General features: G+C 38.3%; 1 protein-coding gene across 2 annotated transcripts; it reads left to right on the top strand.

Moving 5' to 3' along the window:
- Positions 1 to 5,541: 5,541 nt before the first annotated feature.
- Positions 5,542 to 17,578, top strand: dcp2.S (decapping mRNA 2 S homeolog). Of its 2 annotated transcripts, none has more exons than XM_018244316.2 (11): positions 5,542 to 5,721; positions 8,955 to 9,106; positions 9,799 to 9,926; positions 10,588 to 10,686; positions 12,091 to 12,243; positions 13,009 to 13,121; positions 13,233 to 13,340; positions 13,865 to 13,994; positions 15,226 to 15,336; positions 16,422 to 16,473; positions 16,687 to 17,578. In XM_018244316.2, the coding sequence occupies exons 1-11, from the start codon at positions 5,669 to 5,671 to the stop codon at positions 16,845 to 16,847; spliced, it is 1,260 nt and encodes a 419-aa protein (XP_018099805.1). In that variant the 5' UTR covers positions 5,542 to 5,668; the 3' UTR covers positions 16,848 to 17,578. The 2 variants fall into 2 exon arrangements, with proteins under 2 accessions (XP_018099805.1, XP_018099806.1); XM_018244317.2 differs by lacking the exon at positions 5,542 to 5,721 and adding an exon at positions 6,378 to 6,542.
- Positions 17,579 to 19,585: the final 2,007 nt, after the last annotated feature.

Raw genomic sequence — 19,585 nt, 5'->3', positions numbered from 1 at the left:
GGGCAAATGCATTTAAAGGGAAAGTAAATTTGGATGTGGTGGAGAAGGACAGGATTTCTACAGTAAAATGCCATCTTAGGCAAATTTCTTGCCCCAAATCAAAAATGTCCATGGCCACTTGTATACCCCAGAACACCAACCTCTCATATGGCCCCTCTCTGGGCTACAGTGATCAAATAGTTCTACCACAAGAATAGCATTTGCCCTAGTTATTCGTCCCACCATGATACACTGTGCTATCATACATACAATATGCTATTTTCACATCATCACATCAACATCACATGAGAAATGTAATTTCCATCTGCATATTCTCAGGCACTGTCTAAGCAATCACCCCAAATCTCACCCTATCTGACCTTCAGGCTGAGCCCCCTTAGCTCATAACAAGGTTACAGATATATAGAAACATTGGGGTAACAGTCACCCTGCTATAGTTCCAGGGGTACCCTGGCATACATAAGCACTCACCCCAAATCTCACCCTATCTGACCTTCAGGCTGAGCCCCCTTAGCTCATAACAAGGTTACAGATATATAGAAACATTGAGGTAATCCTGTTATAGTTACAGGGGTACCCAAGGCACAAATAGGCACTTACCCCAGATCTCACCCTGTAATTGAACATGTCCATTTTTCATTGGTGACATCTATAATGTCTGTTAGCACTTAAGATGGGTAAATTTGGGTGTTGAGTAGGGAATTTACATGATTATGAAATCTAATTGGTGAATGGCAGTTTTGGGAGAGCTGCCCATTTAATAAGCAACGTCTACAAATATAAGTAGGGGGCCAGGGTGCTACCAGAACTTAACTTAGGAACAAAAAGGTAATATGCAACAAAAGAACCTGACAGCACCCCCACACTCCTCTATTAAAAAATGGTGACTGGTAATTGTAAATAATGATCAATGTGATATCAAAAGGCTCTGGGTCAGTAAGATGGGAGCAGAGCAATCAAACAGTGCAAAGTATAGTATCATAATGACTGAACCGAACCAAGTCCCTTAAAGGTGCCCAATAACATGCTGAAGGGTGAAAGTCTCCTTGGTGGGTGAGCCTACAAATTCTTTTTCTGTTGCTCATCCCATCAGCAAGTTTAGGAGTACTATCGGGAGCAAATACTGGAACCAACCACACATACATAAACTAGGGTTGCCACCTTTGCCATCGGCTGAACCTGAACAAAGGAGGCATGGGAGCATGATCGTTCCATCCCAATCAGAGGCGGCACAATGATGTCGGTGGAGTTATAACACCAGGTCAGGCCTTAGGAAAACCGAACTGTTATGGTTAAAACCGAACATGTGGCAACCCTGGTATGGACTCATTACTAAGCGTATTTAGCATTTGCTTTACATAATATAAGCGGCTTGGTGTGATCACTATCATTGCCCCATGTAAATCTCATGGCATAATTACCATACATGAATAGGTGCAGTACCTCCATATGACCTGTCAATCATCACACCAATAGTGACCCAGCAAGGCCTTGGATTGTAGGTGCCCGTTTTTTAATTAGTTGTTAAAGCAAATCTTGTTCAACAACAATTTCCCCATTTCCTTCTCTGATTCTGAACTAAGTATCCAGCAGGGGGCAGCTGAGTACAAAAAATAGAAATGTGTCGGGTTCAGTGAAAAGAAGCTTCTCATCTTCCTGAGTTGTTTCAGTCACCCTGGGCTGGGGCAGTGCGATCCATCCATAGGCTAATCACAAATGAAAACAGGATTCCAGTTTATGGAGGGATTGTGCCACCCCCAGCCCAGTGTGGCTGAAACAACTCAGGAAGATGATTTAATGGTTTTGGAGGTTCACCTTTACTAAGGTTCACCGGGCTGGGGGCAGCTTTCGGAGGGTTTTAGCTGCTTATATTTCATGCAGCTTCTTTTTACTGATACCCACATGTTCCAATTTCATAGGAATGTGTTAGTATCACTTTAAGTCTTTGAAGTAACAGTAACATGAAAAAATTAGAGTGTTCTAAATATTTAGGGGCACATTTACTAAGGGTCGAAGTGAATTTTCGAATATCAAAAACTTGGATACTTCAACCATTGAATACGCCAAATTTGGCTTCGACTTTGATTCGAAGTGAAAAACTTCGCATTCGAAAATCAAGGTACTCTCTTTAAAAAAAAAGTTTGACTTCGACAATTTTCCATCTTAAACCGGACGAATTGCTGTTTAGCCTATGGGGGACCTCCTATAACCTAATTTGAGTGTTTGGGCAAGTTTTGAGAAATCAAAGGATTTTTGGTAAAATCGTACGATTAAATTGTTCAAATCGTTCAAGTCGAAGGATTTCATCATACGATTTTAAAAAACCTTCGACTTCAAATGTCGAACTACCCAATTCGATGGTCGAAGTTCGAAGTGTTTTGCACTTCGAAATTCGATCCTTAGTAAATGTGCCCCATAGTGTAGTGTTGCCCTGCACTGGTAAAACTGGTGTGTTTGCTTCAGAAACTCTACTATAGTTTAATAAACAAGATGCTGTGTAGCCATGGGGGCAGCCATTCAAGCACAGTGTGCACAGTAGATATCAGATAAACTAAAAAATTCCATTGTAACCATAGGGCTTATCTGTTATCTGCAGGGTACCTGTGCCTTTTCTCCTTTTTTTCAGATGTTAATGGCTGCTCCCATGGCTACACAGCAGCTTGTCTATATCAACTATTTTAGAGTTTCTGAAGCAAACACACCAGTTTTACCAGTGAGGGGCAACACAACATTATATTTTTATTACTTTAATACACTTCCATTCTTTTGTGTTACTGTTCCTTAAAGCATATAACGACCATCACTTGACCAAGTTACTGCACCATTATCTCTCTCTCCTTATATCTATGTCTGCATGTCAGTTGTGTCCTGGGATGGATCAGTGAAAGGCGGGTTTCCTGGAAGTTTACAGCAGAAGCGAGTTCAGTGTCTGTGAGTAATAGAGACAGCGAGGGAAGGGGAGAGTGGTGTGGGGCAGGCAGGGGCGATCCTGGCCCCTTTGCCACCTGAGGCAGCTTGGTGTTGCTGCCCCCTGGTGCGCTCACCTTTTTGGTCCGGGGGGAGTCCACAAGGGTGGCGGAGGGGCCCAGGACGCTAGCTCAGAGATCATAATTGCACTCTCTGCGTTAGAAGAGCCCAATTTCCGGTTCCAGGTACCAGGCGCAGCATTTTTGCCGCCCATGGTACCTAGTGGGGCGCTGCTGCCTCAGGCGAGTTGCTCAACTCACCTCATTGGTGGAGCGCCCCTGGGGGCAGGGGACTTCAGGAGAGAGATTATCAGCAACAGCATAACAGATGTAGTGCACAGAGGGGTGGGAAGTGTGCTGTAGGTCTGTAGGAAAGAGAGAGATAAGCAGCGGCATCTTACAAGGAGTACACTGCACGGCATGCAAGTGTTTGTTTAGGTTATAAACAGCATGTTCCTACATCAGAACACACCGTTTCTGACCTAAAGAAACACTCACATGCAGCATAAGATGCCACTGCTTACTGTTTAATTTATAGTTGGGGTCCATAGGAAAATAGCCATACTGTAAATGATATATGTATAAATACAGCCCTACTGGTACCAAATAATAGCACCCTCTCACCATATGTAGAGGCAGGCAGAACAATACAATTGTTTAACTGTGTTCTGACCAGCCTTTCAACTACTGTATATGCACAACATTTGCATCTCTGGGTTTAATGGATTAACACTTAGAAATAAGTTTAAAGTGAAACAAATGTAGATGTAATTCACTATAATAATTGATCCATGTCTGTTATATTTAGGTTTGACCCCAGCCTACCACTGGATACTTGCGGCATAATCTGTTGGTTGGCGCTGAGTGGGGTACCTCTCTCACACTGGATCTGCACAAGCACATAGGCTGTAAATGCACATGCACCGTTGGGTAGCTGAGTAGGTATCTAGGATCCCCCATGCCTCCTCTCAAATTTCTGGGAATTTTTACTACAAAACAGTCGCATTTAGGGACAAAATATTTTTTTCAAATATTACAGTTTTGTGGTAAAACTAAGAAAAAAATCATCAGTCTCTTTTGCTGAAAAAAATACAGATGTCATGATTATTCATCAACCTGTGGTTTCTGATGGTGGCCCTGCTGCTCAAACTGGGAGCTCCTTCCAGGTGTTGGTGTCCTAACATCAGCTAGGGTTGCCACCCAGCCAGTATTTTACTGGCCTAGCTGGTAAAACACCTGGCAAGGCCAGGGCCAGTGTTACAAATTTACCGGAAATGTAGTTGCCGGTAGAGTTGTAATACCCTTAAAGGGCATGTAAAGTCTAAAATAGAATAAGGTTAGAAATGCTGTATTTTGTATACTAAATATAAACATTTACTTACTGCACCACAAGCCTAATCAAACAAATAATTTATGCTTATAAAGTTGGCTACAGGGGGTCACCATCTTATAACTTTGTTAAACATCTTTGCAAGACTAAGACTAAGTGCACATGCTCAGTGTGGTCTGAGCTGCTTAGGGATCGTCATAAACAAAGCTGCTTGAGTTCTGCATGGCTGGTAAGTAAGGCGGGGGCTCCCCCTGCTGTTCATAAGTACGATTGTTTCCCTGCTCAGCAGTTAGGGACCATCTGACAATTCCTATCCACAGCAGTAAATGAAGGGAGAATTTCACTGCATACAATCAGGTTTCTTATAAAAACGGTACACATTTTTTAATTAAAGTATATTGGAGATGGGGTTCTTTTTTATTAAAGAAGGTAAAAATGGGATTTTATTTTTTTGCCTTTACATGCCCTTTAAAAAAGCCCTTGGCCCGCCCTCAATTCGCTTAGAAATTACCTTTTATTCGGCCTTCTGGCCATTGCTCGACGTGGCTTCGGCCCTTTTGTGGCAAATTGCTTGGCTCCGCCCCCTTTTGCATCATAGGGGAAAAAACTTTTGATCCCGCCCCCCCACCAGTCGGTAAAAACTTTTGGAAAAGGTGGCTGGCAAGGGGCAATTTAAAAGACAAACTACTGTTACTGCCGGATTTGGGATCTATTAGCCCACACACCTTTGGCTGGGGAAAATATTTTCATCCAGCAGGTCAGTGGAAACCAAGAGAGCTGCAAAGCAGGAAGTAGTGTTCTGTTCTGTTAGACATCCAGTCACTCCAGCCTTTATACATTACATTTTTGCCTAACTATATTGAAAACATTGTTTATTTTGCACAGTCTATTTACCCAGTTTTTATTTCTACACTGAACAATTTTTTAAGGTTCACCTACTGGGTTGTCAATGCTTCTTGTAATTTTGCTATGGGTCACACAGCACCTGAAGGTATTAGCGCCTATGTTATTAATACAATATCCGACTTCCACACGCTTTTCAAACGCTCCCTAGATACCACGGCTAAAACGCAGTCAGTCAGGTTTTTTGCCGCCCAGGGTAGCTAACGCGGCCTGAATGCTTTGCAATGATTGGTTAGCGTTAGCGAGTTCGTCTTACGCCATTGGAGTCTAGATCGCACCGTTCATTTGATTGGTGGATTGAGCCCGGGCGGGATTCCAGACGTTAGCACGAAATCACTTACGCGAGTGCTGGTTCTGCTTGCGGAAGTGACGTACACTGTCACTGTTTTTGTTTCGCTTCCTTCCCTGGCTCCCAAATAGCAGCCGGGCTCTTGGAACGCGCTGTATCCGTAATGTACCTCTGTTTGACATGGAAAACAAACGTTTGGAAGTGCCGGACGGAGTCCTTGACGACTTGTGCAGGTGACAACTAAGCTTAAAGCAGGAAGTTGTAGTTAAATTGTATATGGCGTTGCTCCGGTGACTGCTTAGTTGTTTTTTTTTTTACCTGGGTCTGTATGCTTGTAGTAAGGAGCTAGGGCTGGAGTGGAGCCCAGAGATGATGAGCGATGTACAAACAGGTATAACTAGTAGTAATGTAGCATTTACACAAGGCAAAGGCTTAACTTGATGGACAAAGTCTTTGTTCTCTTCTTTATCTACTATGTCACTTCTCCCGCAGCAGTGAGAGGGCGGATATCCGGTGGGGAGACGACAAACACAAAGTTTCCCAACTCACAGGCCTGTATCTCTTATAAGCAGTAACCCCCAGCATGCTCAGCTGCCAGTTGTACTGTGCAAGGCCAGAGGGTTAGAAATCTGTGGCTTTTCTCTAAAAGGGTTGCTCACCTTTAAATCAGCTTTTAATGTGCTTCAGACAGTAATATTTTGAGGCAACTTACAATTGGTCTTTATATTTTTTTTTACGTAAATATTTATTTATTCATGAGCTCTCCAGTTTGCATTTTTGAGCTGTTGCTAGGGACTAATTTACCTTAGCAACCAGCAGGTGATATGGATGAGAGACTAGAATATAAATAGGAGAGACCCTGAATAGAAAGATGAGTAAGAAAAGGTAGCCAAAAACTTGTACCTTCACTGAGTAATATATTTATTGGCTGCTGCGGTCATCGACTCTCGTTTAAAGAAACGAGAATATGAAGGATTAAAAACTATGGGGAAAAAATGAAAATCCTCAACAATTGAAAAGGACATCCTATAACCTACTAAAAGCTAACTTAAAGGTAAACCACACCTTTAACATATTCTATGATCTTGGCATTGATTTCATGCATTTATTCACATGCTGCATAATGTTTTGATGCAGAATGATGTCTACTGAGCATTTCAAAGGTTATTTTAATGTATAAAATACTGACCTAAGGCATGTGTACTGGGCCTCATTTCACTGAGGCAGCTGCAAACACACAGTTTTGATTTCCAAAGTCTCCAGATATTAATATATTATAATCCTTTCATATTACAGGTTTTTATTTAACCAATAAACATTTGCATTTTCAGTCTCCAGCTTCATAGATACAATTTACTCTGGGCCTGCAGTTAAGCACCCCCCCATTAAAATGCGATCCTAAATCCACTTAAGTTCTCCTTTAAAGAAACACGAGGCCTGGCCTAAATATTAATTAAGAATAAGGCTGCAGAATATAATAACCAGCCCTGTAGCATCAGCTTGTAAGCCAAGTCAAACCTTGATTTCTGCTTCATGTTTTTTGGCAACCGCTGAGCTAAGTATGTAACTAGGGTGGCCGGTATTTTACCGGTAAAAATGATGCTTGATGCCAATGTTATTGATAGCAAAAAACGGCAAGAAGTCAAGTCTCTGGGTGTCCGTTCCCTAACATATCTTTTATGGTGTTATGCTCCGTGCAATAGGGTGTGTTTATGGGTTGTATGACTTTTAGCCTTATCCTCCAAACTATCCAAGAATCTGTCAGCTAAAAGTTCTGGCTAACCCTTCTTCAACACCAGACAACAAATGGCATCATCTGAAGAGGTTGTGAAACAGAATGGCTGCCACATACAAAGGAGGACGGTCTCTCCCAAAGGACAAACATTGTGATTCTGGGTAGATGCTTCAAATAAAAGTTTAGCTCCTGCAGGTTGTGACCTTCATGGTTCCAGCAGTAATTGCATGTAATGGGCCTGAATGCAGTTCACTGTGTTAAACTCTTAACAATCAGCAGGGTCATTGCTCTGAAAGTTTTTCTATATATATTTGTATATATCTGTACTGATATTGGTCATAAAGAACAATTGAGTGGATCACATACATATAGAGAAATGCATTTGGAACACAAAGACAAACCTTAAAGGAGAAGGAAAGCTATGGAGGCATTTTATTGGCAATAGATTAGTTGCAATAGTGCAAGCTAGAATGCTATATTTATTTTGTAGAATGTTTACCATACCATAAGCTCTATAAACTGTTTGTTTAGGATAGCATCTGCAGTATTAGCTTGGTGTGACATCACGCCCTGCCTTAGTCTCTCCCTGCACACTCATAGCTCTGGGATCAGATTACAGCAGAGAAGGGGGGGGGGAAGAGGAGCAAACTGAGCATGCTCACGCCCGGGGCAAGGAGGTTTAAGCTGAAGGCAGGAAGTCTGATACAGAAGCCCATGTGTACACCATAGAAGGAAAGAAATGCAGTGTTTCTTTTGACAGAGCAGCATTACTTTAAGGGTTTACTGGTATATTTAGGTAGAATTTCTGATAAAGCTTACTTAGTTTTAACCTTTCCTTCTCCTTTAAAGTGGATCTGTCACCCAGACATAAAAGCTCTATAATAAATATCCTTTTTAAGTTAAACATGCAATCCAAATTCTTTTTTTTATTAAAACGTTCATAGCTGTTGTAAATTCATTTAAAAATCTCAGCTGTCAATCAAATGTTGCCTGCCCCTCCTCTATGCCTTAGGCATAGAGGCGGGGCAAGCAATTACTTCAACTTTCCATTCAGCACTTCCTAGTCACTGCTCTCCCCACATTCCCCCAGTTCTCTTAACCATTTAATTGTGTCGCCAGGGCATGGGGATGGACATTAGGTCCCCCATTCTAGTGCACAAACAATATTTTGAGATGATACAAGGTTTGCCTTCATAACAGTGTCCACAAAATGGCTACTGCCTGCTTGCTGTAATTATGAGTTCCCAGACTGATGGAAACACGATTCAAATAATGTATATAGTGTAATTCAAGTTAATTTTGCTTGACTAACATGATAAAATAGGATTTGGAATAATTTTGTTGGGGTGACTGGTCCCCTTTAGCTGTACGCCACCTGACCCTTACTGTATTTTCTTCATAACCTGATTGACAAATGACAATACTAAAAATGACAAAGTTGTGGATATTCAAGTTTTGAATGCTATATCTGTAGCGCAACACAAGTGCTTGCACCAGACAGCATTTACAGTATTTGTTTTTAAGTAACTAAAGTTTCAGTGCTTTGTATGAACAGTGTGACTGTGTATGAAGATGTAAATATACTGCACAAACATTTTGCGCATTATTAAATAATCTTTACCCTCACTGTTAATTTGAGTCATTTATGGAAGAACCTGCAGAATTGTTATTAATAAAAGAAAATAAGAAAAAATGTTTATTGAACTTGTTTTTTTTTTTTTTCCCCGACAGTCGGTTTATTTTACACATTCCCAGTGAAGAAAGAGACAATGCCATTAGACTTTGTTTCCAAATTGAACTGGCCCACTGGTTCTATCTGGACTTCTGGATGCAGAACATTCCAGGACTGCCTCAATGCGGGATAAGAGATTTTGCTAAAGCAGATATCCTTTGTATGCTTTCAAATGTGAGAAACTCTCAAAATCTTCCTGGCTGCAAATTAGGGATCTTTTCGCTGTAATAAAGCATTACAGGCACTACATTTTGTTACACGGATGTACTGGATCAGGGATAAACACTCTAAAGAAAAGTACATTGTAGAAAGCAGAAACACCGTAGAAAGACTGACTTTCAGCTATAAAGAAACGACATTGAACCATAGAAACTATGATGTATCATTAGAAATTCAAGTGCAATTCTATGTTTTGCTTCTATGTAGAAATCAATGCTGTGAGGGAAGCTGAGAATAATTCTTAATATTCACCTATTCAGATTGTTGTATACTGAACGGACAAAGAAAAATATTGGGATATTTGGCCCGCAAGGAGTTTTACGACAATAAAAAGGCACAAGCCTACATTGTGAGTGTTTTTATATGCTTCATACAACGCTGAAGTGATTCCCTATTCCTGGGTAGAATATATCTTATAAAACAGATGCTTGTATGGATTTGCGCTTCTTCATATTAAAAGTTAATTTTAGGTGAAATGCAGATTGTTGCGTTTCCATTTTTGTACTTACATCAAGAAATGTCTTTGTTTACTGTAGCGCACCGTTTTTATATTCATTTTCTTTGGCTTAATGTCCTCTGTTTGGCTAGATCAACAAAAGTACTTTTCCTTTACACAAGTCATACTCTTCCAGCATTGTCCGTTTTTACTTCCTAATGGTGAAGATATACAGAGGGTTCTTAATGAGTGGAAAGAATACAAAATGGGAGTGCCAACCTATGGTGCTATTATTCTAGATGAATCCCATGAAAATGTAAGTACTGGTATATTGTTACTACCTGCTTCAAAAGGGGACAAGGTTTGGTTTTTTGTTTTGGTTTTTTTTAACTTGTCAACCAGCAGTCCCGTGGTGTGACAGCCTAAAAAAGGGCCTATGGGTAACATGGACACATTTTTGCCCTAATCCAATAATCATAGAGCAGTAGATAAAGTCCAGATATAATAACTGAGCACAAATTATTTTAATAATAATAGCAAGTTCTTGAACATGAAGGGGCAAATTTATTAAAGGTGGAATTGAAAATTAGAATTTTCTAATTTTTTTTATGGTCAAATTCGACTAGGGAATTATCCAAACTCAAATAAATTTTTTTGAGATTTCTCAAAGTCTGGCCCTTTAAAGAATTTGACTATTCGCCACCTAAAACCTGCCAAATTCATGTATAAGTCAATGGGAGAGGTCCAGTGACTAATTTGAAGAGGTCTGCAGCCTTTCTGACATAAGCGTTTTTGGTTGATAAAATACGTCCGAGTTTTACATATTCTATTTTCAATAAATAATCGAATATTCGAATTATGAGTAAAATCAAATTCATGTTAGTTAAAAAAAAAAAAAAAAAAACTTGCATGAATTCGAAATTTGACCCTTGATAAATCTGTCTCCTATTGTTGTGTTTTTTGTTTTTCTTTTTAAGGTGCTGCTTGTTCAAGGTTATTTAGCAAAATCTGGTTGGGGATTTCCAAAAGGAAAGGTGAATAAAGAGGAAGCCCCTCACGACTGCGCTGCTAGAGAGGTAAGAAAACAATCCAAATCACTCACTGACACACTGACACACTTTAGCATGGGCTGCCTGCACATATGTACCATTCAAACATCAGTAAAGAAATGTTTTTAAGTTCTGTATGTGTGTGCTTTGGTAAGATGTACAAGATATATGAACTTTCTTGCTGTCGCTTATAAGGATATAAGATGTTACATAGGAATGCATGTGAAGCAGAGTTATACAGCTCAGTGAGCTCTTAGTTGACTACTGTTATACTTGTAAACTTCTGCAGGGGCACCTGAACAACTACTACTGCAAATATCAGCATCCCTTAAAAACTTTTTTTTTAAGAGGTAAACTTTATTTATTTTTTTAAAATAAAGAAAGCCACTGATATTATTGGCAAAGAAGGGAAAATTTGTATTTTTAACGATACAGTACACACTCATTTTGGCATTCTTTCACACAAATGTAAAGTAATTTTAACTGCAAATCCTTTAGCTGTCTAACCTTCTCCACCCTTCCTCTTGTTATTTGCTGCATTTAATGTGCATTTAACGCTGGTTTGAGTGCAAATAAATTAAATTGCGAATTGATTCCATTATATTCTGCGTTTTACTGTCCAGAACTATACAAACCGTGCTCTTCAAATTCTGTGTTTTACTCCATTTGCATTTCAGTGCATTTGATTAGAAGCTGCATGCTGCATTTTCTTGCACTTGATGCATTTTCAGCTATCCATATAGGTTTTTTATTTGGAACGGATAATAAAATGGTGTTTTTTTTTTGTTGTGCCCAGCATGTGTTTGAAAAACGCAAAAACGAATGTAATGTGAAAGAGCCCTTATGGGCATCAACAACTCTCTTCCTGAGATCCTCCGATACCTTCTTTGTTCAGCCATGATAGACATCCAAAAATATGTTGTATGTGTGATTAGACTATTGGATGCTCTTTAAATAAAACAGGGTCTCACTCACACCTGATTGTCATCCCGCTGACAGAAAACACCAGACTCTAATTTCACCTTTAAATTACATGATAATCCTAAGGATTCCCTTACTTTTGCCACTCACAGAAAAGTTATTGGATTATTTTCTTTTCAATAAATAGATGACCAAATATACAAATGAAGCAAGAATTATTATAACTAGGCTTTCTTCATCTACTTTTAGCACTTTTTTGGAAATCAGATGGTTATGTCACATTTTTATAAAAAAAAAATATATATATATATATATATATATATATATATATATATATATATATATATATATATATATATATATATATATATATATATATATATATATATATATGCACGCGCGCGCATATACACACCCGCGCATATACACACATAGATATTTTGATGAGTTTATAACACAAACAGTGTACATGATAGTTTCTGGTAGATAAACAACATGTAATATTTGCAGGTTTATGAAGAGACTGGATTTGATATCAAAGATCGCATGTGCAATAATGACTACATTGAGCTGAAGATTAATGACCAGCTAGCTCGTTTATATATCATTCCTGGAGTACCCAAAGACACAAAGTTTAATCCAAAAACAAGAAGAGAAATTCGGGTAAGATTACCACATTATTATTATTAATTATTATTATTTTTGCCTCTGATTGTTTGTGCACATCCATATAGCAGATATAAACCCAAAAATACAACTTTGACTAAGGAAAGTCAATGTCATTCATAGCAACTTTTCAATAGAAATTCATTTTGCAATTTAACTTTCATTATTTGCAAAAGTACAATTGCAGGAGCGTTAGACTTGCATTCTGGTCAATTTTACATTCATTTATTTCAAAGGTTTTATTTACTTTAACTTTCACAGGAGTGCTGCTGTCACTGGAAAATATTTAAGCAATTCTTACTTGATATAAGCAAAATGATTTCAGGCATTAGTTCCCTTTATAATTTGGCATCACGTTGTTCTTATCTCTGAAAACCCTTCAACTAGTCAGTTGTTTTTGAGAATGAAGAGCTACCTAGAAACATAGTGCATTATGCATCCTTGCTATATTTTCACAAGCTGCTCACACAGCTTCTTGATTGTAAATCTGCTTAAAGGCAATGGGGACAGCAGTCAGGGAAACTTTACCTGTCTGTAAATTGAGAATCTTTCCGTAAAATACATTTTAATTTTCCGCTAAACATACAGAACATGACTTTTATGATAGACCGTTAACCAGAAGACTCTGTGATTATGGTCATATTGAATGTAGGTGTTTTAGAATTTTCCTCATACCCCACCCCAACCGGAACATGCTTATTTAATGATTATTTCTGTTATGTAAAGTTTGTATCTGTCCACAAGATATTTTCTTTGTTATAGAACATTGAGTGGTTTCCAGTAGAAAAATTACCTTGCCATAAAAATGATATGACGCCTAAGTCGAAGTTGGGAATGGCTCCAAACAAATTTTTCATGGTGATTCCTTTTATTAGGTACGTTTATTGACATCTGTATATGCACAAGATGTAAGTTACTGTGTTTTGCAGTAAGGTTTATTTTTTGTTAGTGTTCCAGATTTAACGTTGGCATGTTTATTTTCTCAGGCCACTGCGGGACTGGCTTCACAGGAAGTTTGGTGACTCCTCAGACAGTGATAATGGCTTTGCCTCAGCTGGAAGCACTCCGTCCAAACCAAACACTGAAAAATCAAAGTATAAATATTCTACAACTCTCTGATTTTTTTTTTTTTTTTTAAATATATGTTGGAATATGTTTGCTTACACATTTTCCACAAGTTATGAGCCTACATAGGGTGGTTGTACCAGTTTCTCATGCATCTTTTCAGGTCAGGGCATACTACTTTTACTTCCAGGCTAAAGCACCTCATGTTGTAAGGAAAAACACACATTATATTTGAAATTATGGGAAAGCAACAGAACTGTGGCCATATTTTGTAAAAATTGAGGCTGCTAGATATAGCTTTTCTTAATTTCTTAGCAGGAATGCCAGGAGGACCGAACTTCTTATAGGGAAAATGTAATAGTAATATCCTGCTAGATTGACTGTTTTTCCACCAGTAAGGTGTTATTGAGACTTAGCATGTTCATGGGTCAGCTTCTTTGCATATTATCACTCTAACTAATAGACCTCAATTGCAAGCAGGGTAGGTTAATCATGTTTTTTTGCCGTCCTGGATTCAAAGTGCTATACCTTCCATGTATTTTTTTTCGAACAGATCCAAAATGCGCTGCATTTCACAGTTCTCTGAACTAAATTCAACCGACCAGTCCATAAAAAACAAGCAGCCGCAGAAGCCATACAGTCATCTCAATACAGCAGAAATGCCAGAAATGCTAAAAAACAAGGTAATATCTATAGATTTTTCATTTAGAACAGTTTAAACCTGTCTAGTTACACAGTGCTCACATTCAGATCTATCCTATTCAGAGAATGTGGTAACAAAACTATAATAATCTGGTTTTTACTATGAGTAAGGGCCTCATTTATAAGAAGTGTGTGTATATAGATATATAGATATATATAGATATATGTATATATAGATATATAATTTTTTTTTTTTACGGTCAGTCAGCAGATATTTAGGTTTTGGGGCCAAATGTTTTGTTTTTGGTTTGATGCGTGGAATCTGTGAAGAACAGAGTTGTTCTAATCTGTTAAGGGGGTTGTTTACCTTTAATTAAATTTTATTATGATGTAGAGAGTGATATACGGAGACAATTTGCAATTGGTTTTTATTTCTAGTTTGAGTTTTATTCAGCAGCTCTTCAGTTTGCAAGTTCAGCAGTCTGGTTGCTAGGGTCCAAATTATCCTAGCAACTATGCATTGATTTGAATAAAAGACTGGAATATGCATAGAAAAGGAAAGGACCTGAATAGAAAGATGATTCATAAAAAGTAGAAGTAACTGCATTTGTAGCCTTATAGATCTGTCGCCTTTTTTTTTAGATGAGGTCAGTTTAAAAACTGGAAAGAGTTGGAAGAAGAGAGCAAATAATTTAAAAACTATAAAAAAGAAAAAATGAAAGCCAATTGAAAAGTTGCTTAGAATTCGCAATTTTATATCATTCTTATAGTTACCACCCATTTAAGAGGCAGTTTTTCTTTAATATTAAGTGCAGTTCTGTCTTGTACTTTTTGGTCTGGAATTTATAGTACAACATCCATGAGCATCTGTTAAGGGCATGGTCTCTAAAGGTGCAATTTTGAAAATGAGCCTTATAACATCTGATTAAATAGCAGCCTCCACTATCTTATTGCTCAGTGTATCAATTAAGCATTCTAGCAACATTCCAGGGCAAAGGGCCATGGCACGCCAGGACATTAGGCGCATGAGATAAATCTCCTCTTCTACAGGCGACGTATCTCCTGTAAATGCTTTCCCACTGGTAAAATGAATCGTTGGTGGTCCAACATACACAATGCTTTGTGTTTCCAAATGCACCTGAGGTTTCCTTGTGAGACAACAACCAACAAGTGAAGTGCTGCATATGTTTTACATATTTGTGCCATGAAGACACAGGAGCACCTGCTTCATGGCCGGATTATTCTCATTCTTTTCTTTTTCTTGCCTTGTAGAATCCAAACCTTAAGAATAATGGAAAGAAGCAGCACCAGGACTCTCCAAACCAGAAGAAGAAAGCAAATGGCGCCCAAAATCAGCAAGTAAAGCAGCAGAATAATATTTTGGTAATTCAGCTGATCATCCCGTGCTATTTAAATGTTTACTTTAAACAACTGTTGAGCTGCATGCGTTAGGGAATTAAAAAGCCTCATATCTGTAAATATCTGTTCTGCAGGTAGAACCAACCAAACAACTTTTACTTGACAAGTCTTTTTCTGGCAAATTTTCATGGTTTTATTCTTAAATAAATCCTTTCTATTCGAGGATCCAAAGAATATTCTGGAGTGTTCCCGTTTTTGTTTTTTTTTCCCTTGTCTCTCAAGTCGGCCCTTTTGTGTAGGAGGCTATAAGAGAGAGAAGCACGTTCATTACTTATTTAGAATGTTGGCTGTGTGTAACAGTAACTGATAAAGTTGTCTTTTCACCCATAAAGTATAGAGCACCTTAATGGCTAAACTATCAGAATGATATTTATTGTGTATATTGGATTTGCAGCACATTGCTTAGGGCTACTTTTTGTGCTCTACTTTAGCACAGTTCTATACAGGTGCCTAACAGGCCATATCATTGTATCTGCTCTTTAAAATTATTATTGTCAGTAACCCTTTTTACTACTGAGATACATGCATGGTTTCAGATAGATCACCAGAAATAAAGACTTTTCCCAATCACTTTCTATTTGTGACCGTTTTTCTAATATTGAAGTGTAAAGATTCATTTTTCACCTTCTAAAGCAGCTCTGGGAGGGGGGGAGGGGGTCGCCGACTCTTTAACTGTTCTCACGTGATACATTTAGTTGCTACATTTCTTATCTCTGTCCCTGCTGAGCAGAATCTCTGAGTTTAATTAAAGGCAGCTGTTAGAATTGATACAATATTTGCTAATATTTCACAGATACTGCTGAGAAATGTATCAACTAAATGTAGCAAATTGTAACCGTTCAGATGCTCCTGGGTCACCAGAGACAGGAACATTTAAACTTTGAACTTCAATTTTGGGAAATCGGTAAAAAATAAAAGATGGAAAGCAATTGAAAAAATGGTGAACAACCTGAAAGCAACTGAACTGTAAAGTGTTTTGGAGGTGAACAACCCCTTTAATTTCCATTTTTCCCACAATTTGTCTATAACACTGACTTCTTTATCCACAGAAATCCGAGCGGAAGCTCAACCCTAGAAGACTTAACGATACGTTTGGAGCAGGTAATTAGGTTCAGATCTCTTAATACATTTGTCACCAGTTTAGCAGGATCTGGTACCACCGTTCATCTCTGTCTTGGACTGGGGAATCTTATGTCTCTTGTGTTTTTACTTGTCCTTGTCATTTATTGGACCCTGTCCTAGCAGGCAGTGAGTAGTGGGTTTGCAGTACATTAAAGTGCATTGTTTCACATTGAATCTGCTTTTCTTTCCCAGACTCTGCACTAGACATGTGTTATCCTAGTGACGAGCAGCAGTGTGACTCTGAAGAGGCTCCCGACACTTGCAATGAGACGTATCCGTGCTCTTTCTCTTCACAAGCTTTCCTGAACTTTCACTTTGATTGTGACGCCATAATGAAATCGATTGATGTTTAAGCTGAGAGCAGTTACACAAGCTTCATTGTAGTCCACATGCCTTACCTTCCTCAGGGGTTTCATGGACATACAGGGATGTAGTGTTTAGATGTATGCCTTCCCAAGGAAAACGTTGCCCCTTTGCTTATTTTGGGTGGGTAGGTTTAACCTTCTTCTTGCACTGTTTTTATTTTTATTATTTTTTTTTTTGTGAAGCTGGCAATCTCTATATCATTTTACATTTCAGTGTTGAAGCTTCCTCTCAAGTGTGTGTTGTTGGGAATTGCCTAAATGGACAGTAGATAACCTTCAGCACTTCAGTTAATTACAGGCAGGGGCATGCTGGGAGTTGTAGTTTTTGCACAGTTGTGAGTGCTGAATATGATCTTTCCATGCCCTACCTTTATGGTTCTCGTTCTGTATTCATATGTTCCTGATGTAGATGTGACACTAGATGTTTTTGTAATTAATAATACATTGTTACTGTATATGTTTTAAGGCAATCTGTAACCTGCGCATTAACCACAATTATGTACTGTAGCTGCCTTGGATTCCAGGTGTCTGTCACTTATTGTCTGTGTCTGTTCTAAGGGCCCTAAGCCAAAGCTGTTATTAATGTGAAGCATTTTGTTAAAGGGGTTGTTCACCTTTAAATGAACATTTAGGAGCAGATTTATCAAGGGTTGGATTTCGAAGCGATAACTACTTCGAAATTCGGCCATCGAATTAAAATACTTTGAATATTGAAGTCGAAGGATTTTTTTTACCAAATTTGGCAATTGAACGATTGAAGTAAAATCGTTCATCGTACCATATTCAGCGATTGATCGAAGGATTTTCCTTCGACCTCTAAAGACTTAGAAAACTGCTCTAAAAGGTCCCCATAGGCTAACATAGCACTTCGGCAGGTTTAATTTGGCGAAGTATTGAAGTCGACTTTTTTTTAAAGAGACAGTACTTCGATTATCGAATGGTCGAATATTCGAACGATTTTTACTTTGAATCGAAGTAAATTCGAAGTCGTAGTATCCTATTCGATGGTTGAAGTATCCAAAAATTACCTCGAATTTCAAATTTTTTTACTTCGAAAATTCCCTCCAATTCACTTCGACCCTTGATAAATCTGCCCCTTAGTAGTGATATTCTGAGACAATTTGCAATTGGTTTTAATTTTTTATTATTAGTAGTTTTTGAGTTATTTAGCTTTTTATTCAGCAGTTCTCCAGTTTGCAATTTCCGCAATCTGATTGCTAGGGCCCAAACATGAATAGGAGAGGCCTGAATAGAAAGATAACTGTACAATACTTTTGTAGCCTCACAGAGCATTTGTTTTTTTAGATGGGGTCAGTGACTCCCATTTGAAAGCTGGGAAGAGTCAGAAGAAGGCAAATAATTAAAAAAAAAAACTATAAAAAATTAAATAATGAAGACCAATTGAAAAGTTGTTTAGAATTTGCCATTCTAGAATTAACATACTAAAAGTTAACTTACAGGTGAACCACCCCTTTAAGAGGTAGTCCCTCTTAAACCCTTCTTGTGCTGGCTGGAACATTTTAGTATGATGTAGATTCTCGATGGTGTTGACATTTTCTTTAAAAAAAAAAAATAAAAAAAAAATTATAAAGAAATTTGAGCCGTTTCGTCGTTGTGCAGTTTGATTGCTGGGACGTTTAGAAAGTCATAATCAGTGAATAGTAGACGGCTTGAATATACAAAAGCAACATTAACCCTTGCAGTGTGCTGTTTCACTTCCAGGCTGGTAAAGAAGGTTAATAAGAAAGATTAGAGAAGAGGAAGTTGTATAAAATAAATTCACCTATAAGATACAAAATGTTGATTTAAAGCCGACTGTGATTAGCAAAGGAGAACATTCCCACATGTGTCCAGTACATTCATTATGAGTATTTAATTACTAGTATATAATTGTACATGGTGCAGTACAGGGAACGTTTAGTCAGGGTGCAGATCATGAAGTATTACTGGTCAGCCTGGCACAACATGCCAGTGATTTATAAAGAAGAGGAGGAGGGTTAACCTGTTCCAGTGCCTTTGTATTTCCTTGTCCTTTATACTATGTAGCGAATAAAGGGAACTCTGTAAGAATGCAGTTCTTTCTCTTTTCAGATATAGGTGAATTTATCATTACTGGGTGCTATGTTGTATGTATCTTGCCTTCTTACCTTAATTGTTCCTCATATATAAAAGCCTGTGTAGGTGAATATGTAGAAATGCTCATCAGTTGCAAAGTATTCTAGAGGAACAGGGAATCAGGCCATGATCTCTTGCTTGTAATGATGTTATGGCAAACGACTGATACTGATCCTGCCTGTACAATAGACTCCCTGAGATGCCATGTACATACATGTTACTTACTGCTACAAATCATTGACTCTGCATTGAGAGAGGCTGGATTGTGACTCCGCTTGTCTCACACATTGATATAAATGATGTTATTCCTAATTGCTCTTTTCCTTCGGGATGAGCCAGTGGGACTGTTTGCTTGTACAGGTATGGGACCTGTTATCCAGAATGCTCGGGACCAGGGGTTTTCCGGATAACGGATCTTTGGGTAATTTGGGTATTCATGCCTTAAAGGGATACTGTCATCGGAAAACATGTTTTTTCCAAAATGAATCAGTTAATAGTGCTACTCCAGCAGAATTCTGCACTGAAATCCATTTCTCAAAAGAGCAAACAGATTTTTTTATATTCAATTTTGAAATCTGACATGGGGTTAGACATTTTGTCAATTTCCCAGC

The sequence above is a fragment of the Xenopus laevis genome, chromosome 1S (genome assembly GCF_017654675.1).
Source record: "Xenopus laevis strain J_2021 chromosome 1S, Xenopus_laevis_v10.1, whole genome shotgun sequence".
NCBI lineage: Eukaryota > Metazoa > Chordata > Amphibia > Anura > Pipidae > Xenopus > Xenopus laevis.
Note: the sequence above shows the minus strand (reverse complement) of the source record. Positions and strands in the feature narration are given on the sequence as shown.

What these genes read in the sequence shown, in the direction of transcription:
- dcp2.S (XM_018244316.2), top strand. Translation starts at nt 5,669, where the DNA reads ATGGAAAACAAACGTTTGGAAGTGCCGGACGGAGTCCTTGACGACTTG. An exon ending in GTCCTTGACGACTTGTGCAG is followed by an intron (nt 5,722 to 8,954) that starts GTGACAACTAAG and finishes TTTCCCCGACAG; the next exon opens with TCGGTTTATTTTACACATTC. An exon ending in CAGAAATGCTAAAAAACAAG is followed by an intron (nt 13,995 to 15,225) that starts GTAATATCTATA and finishes CTTGCCTTGTAG; the next exon opens with AATCCAAACCTTAAGAATAA.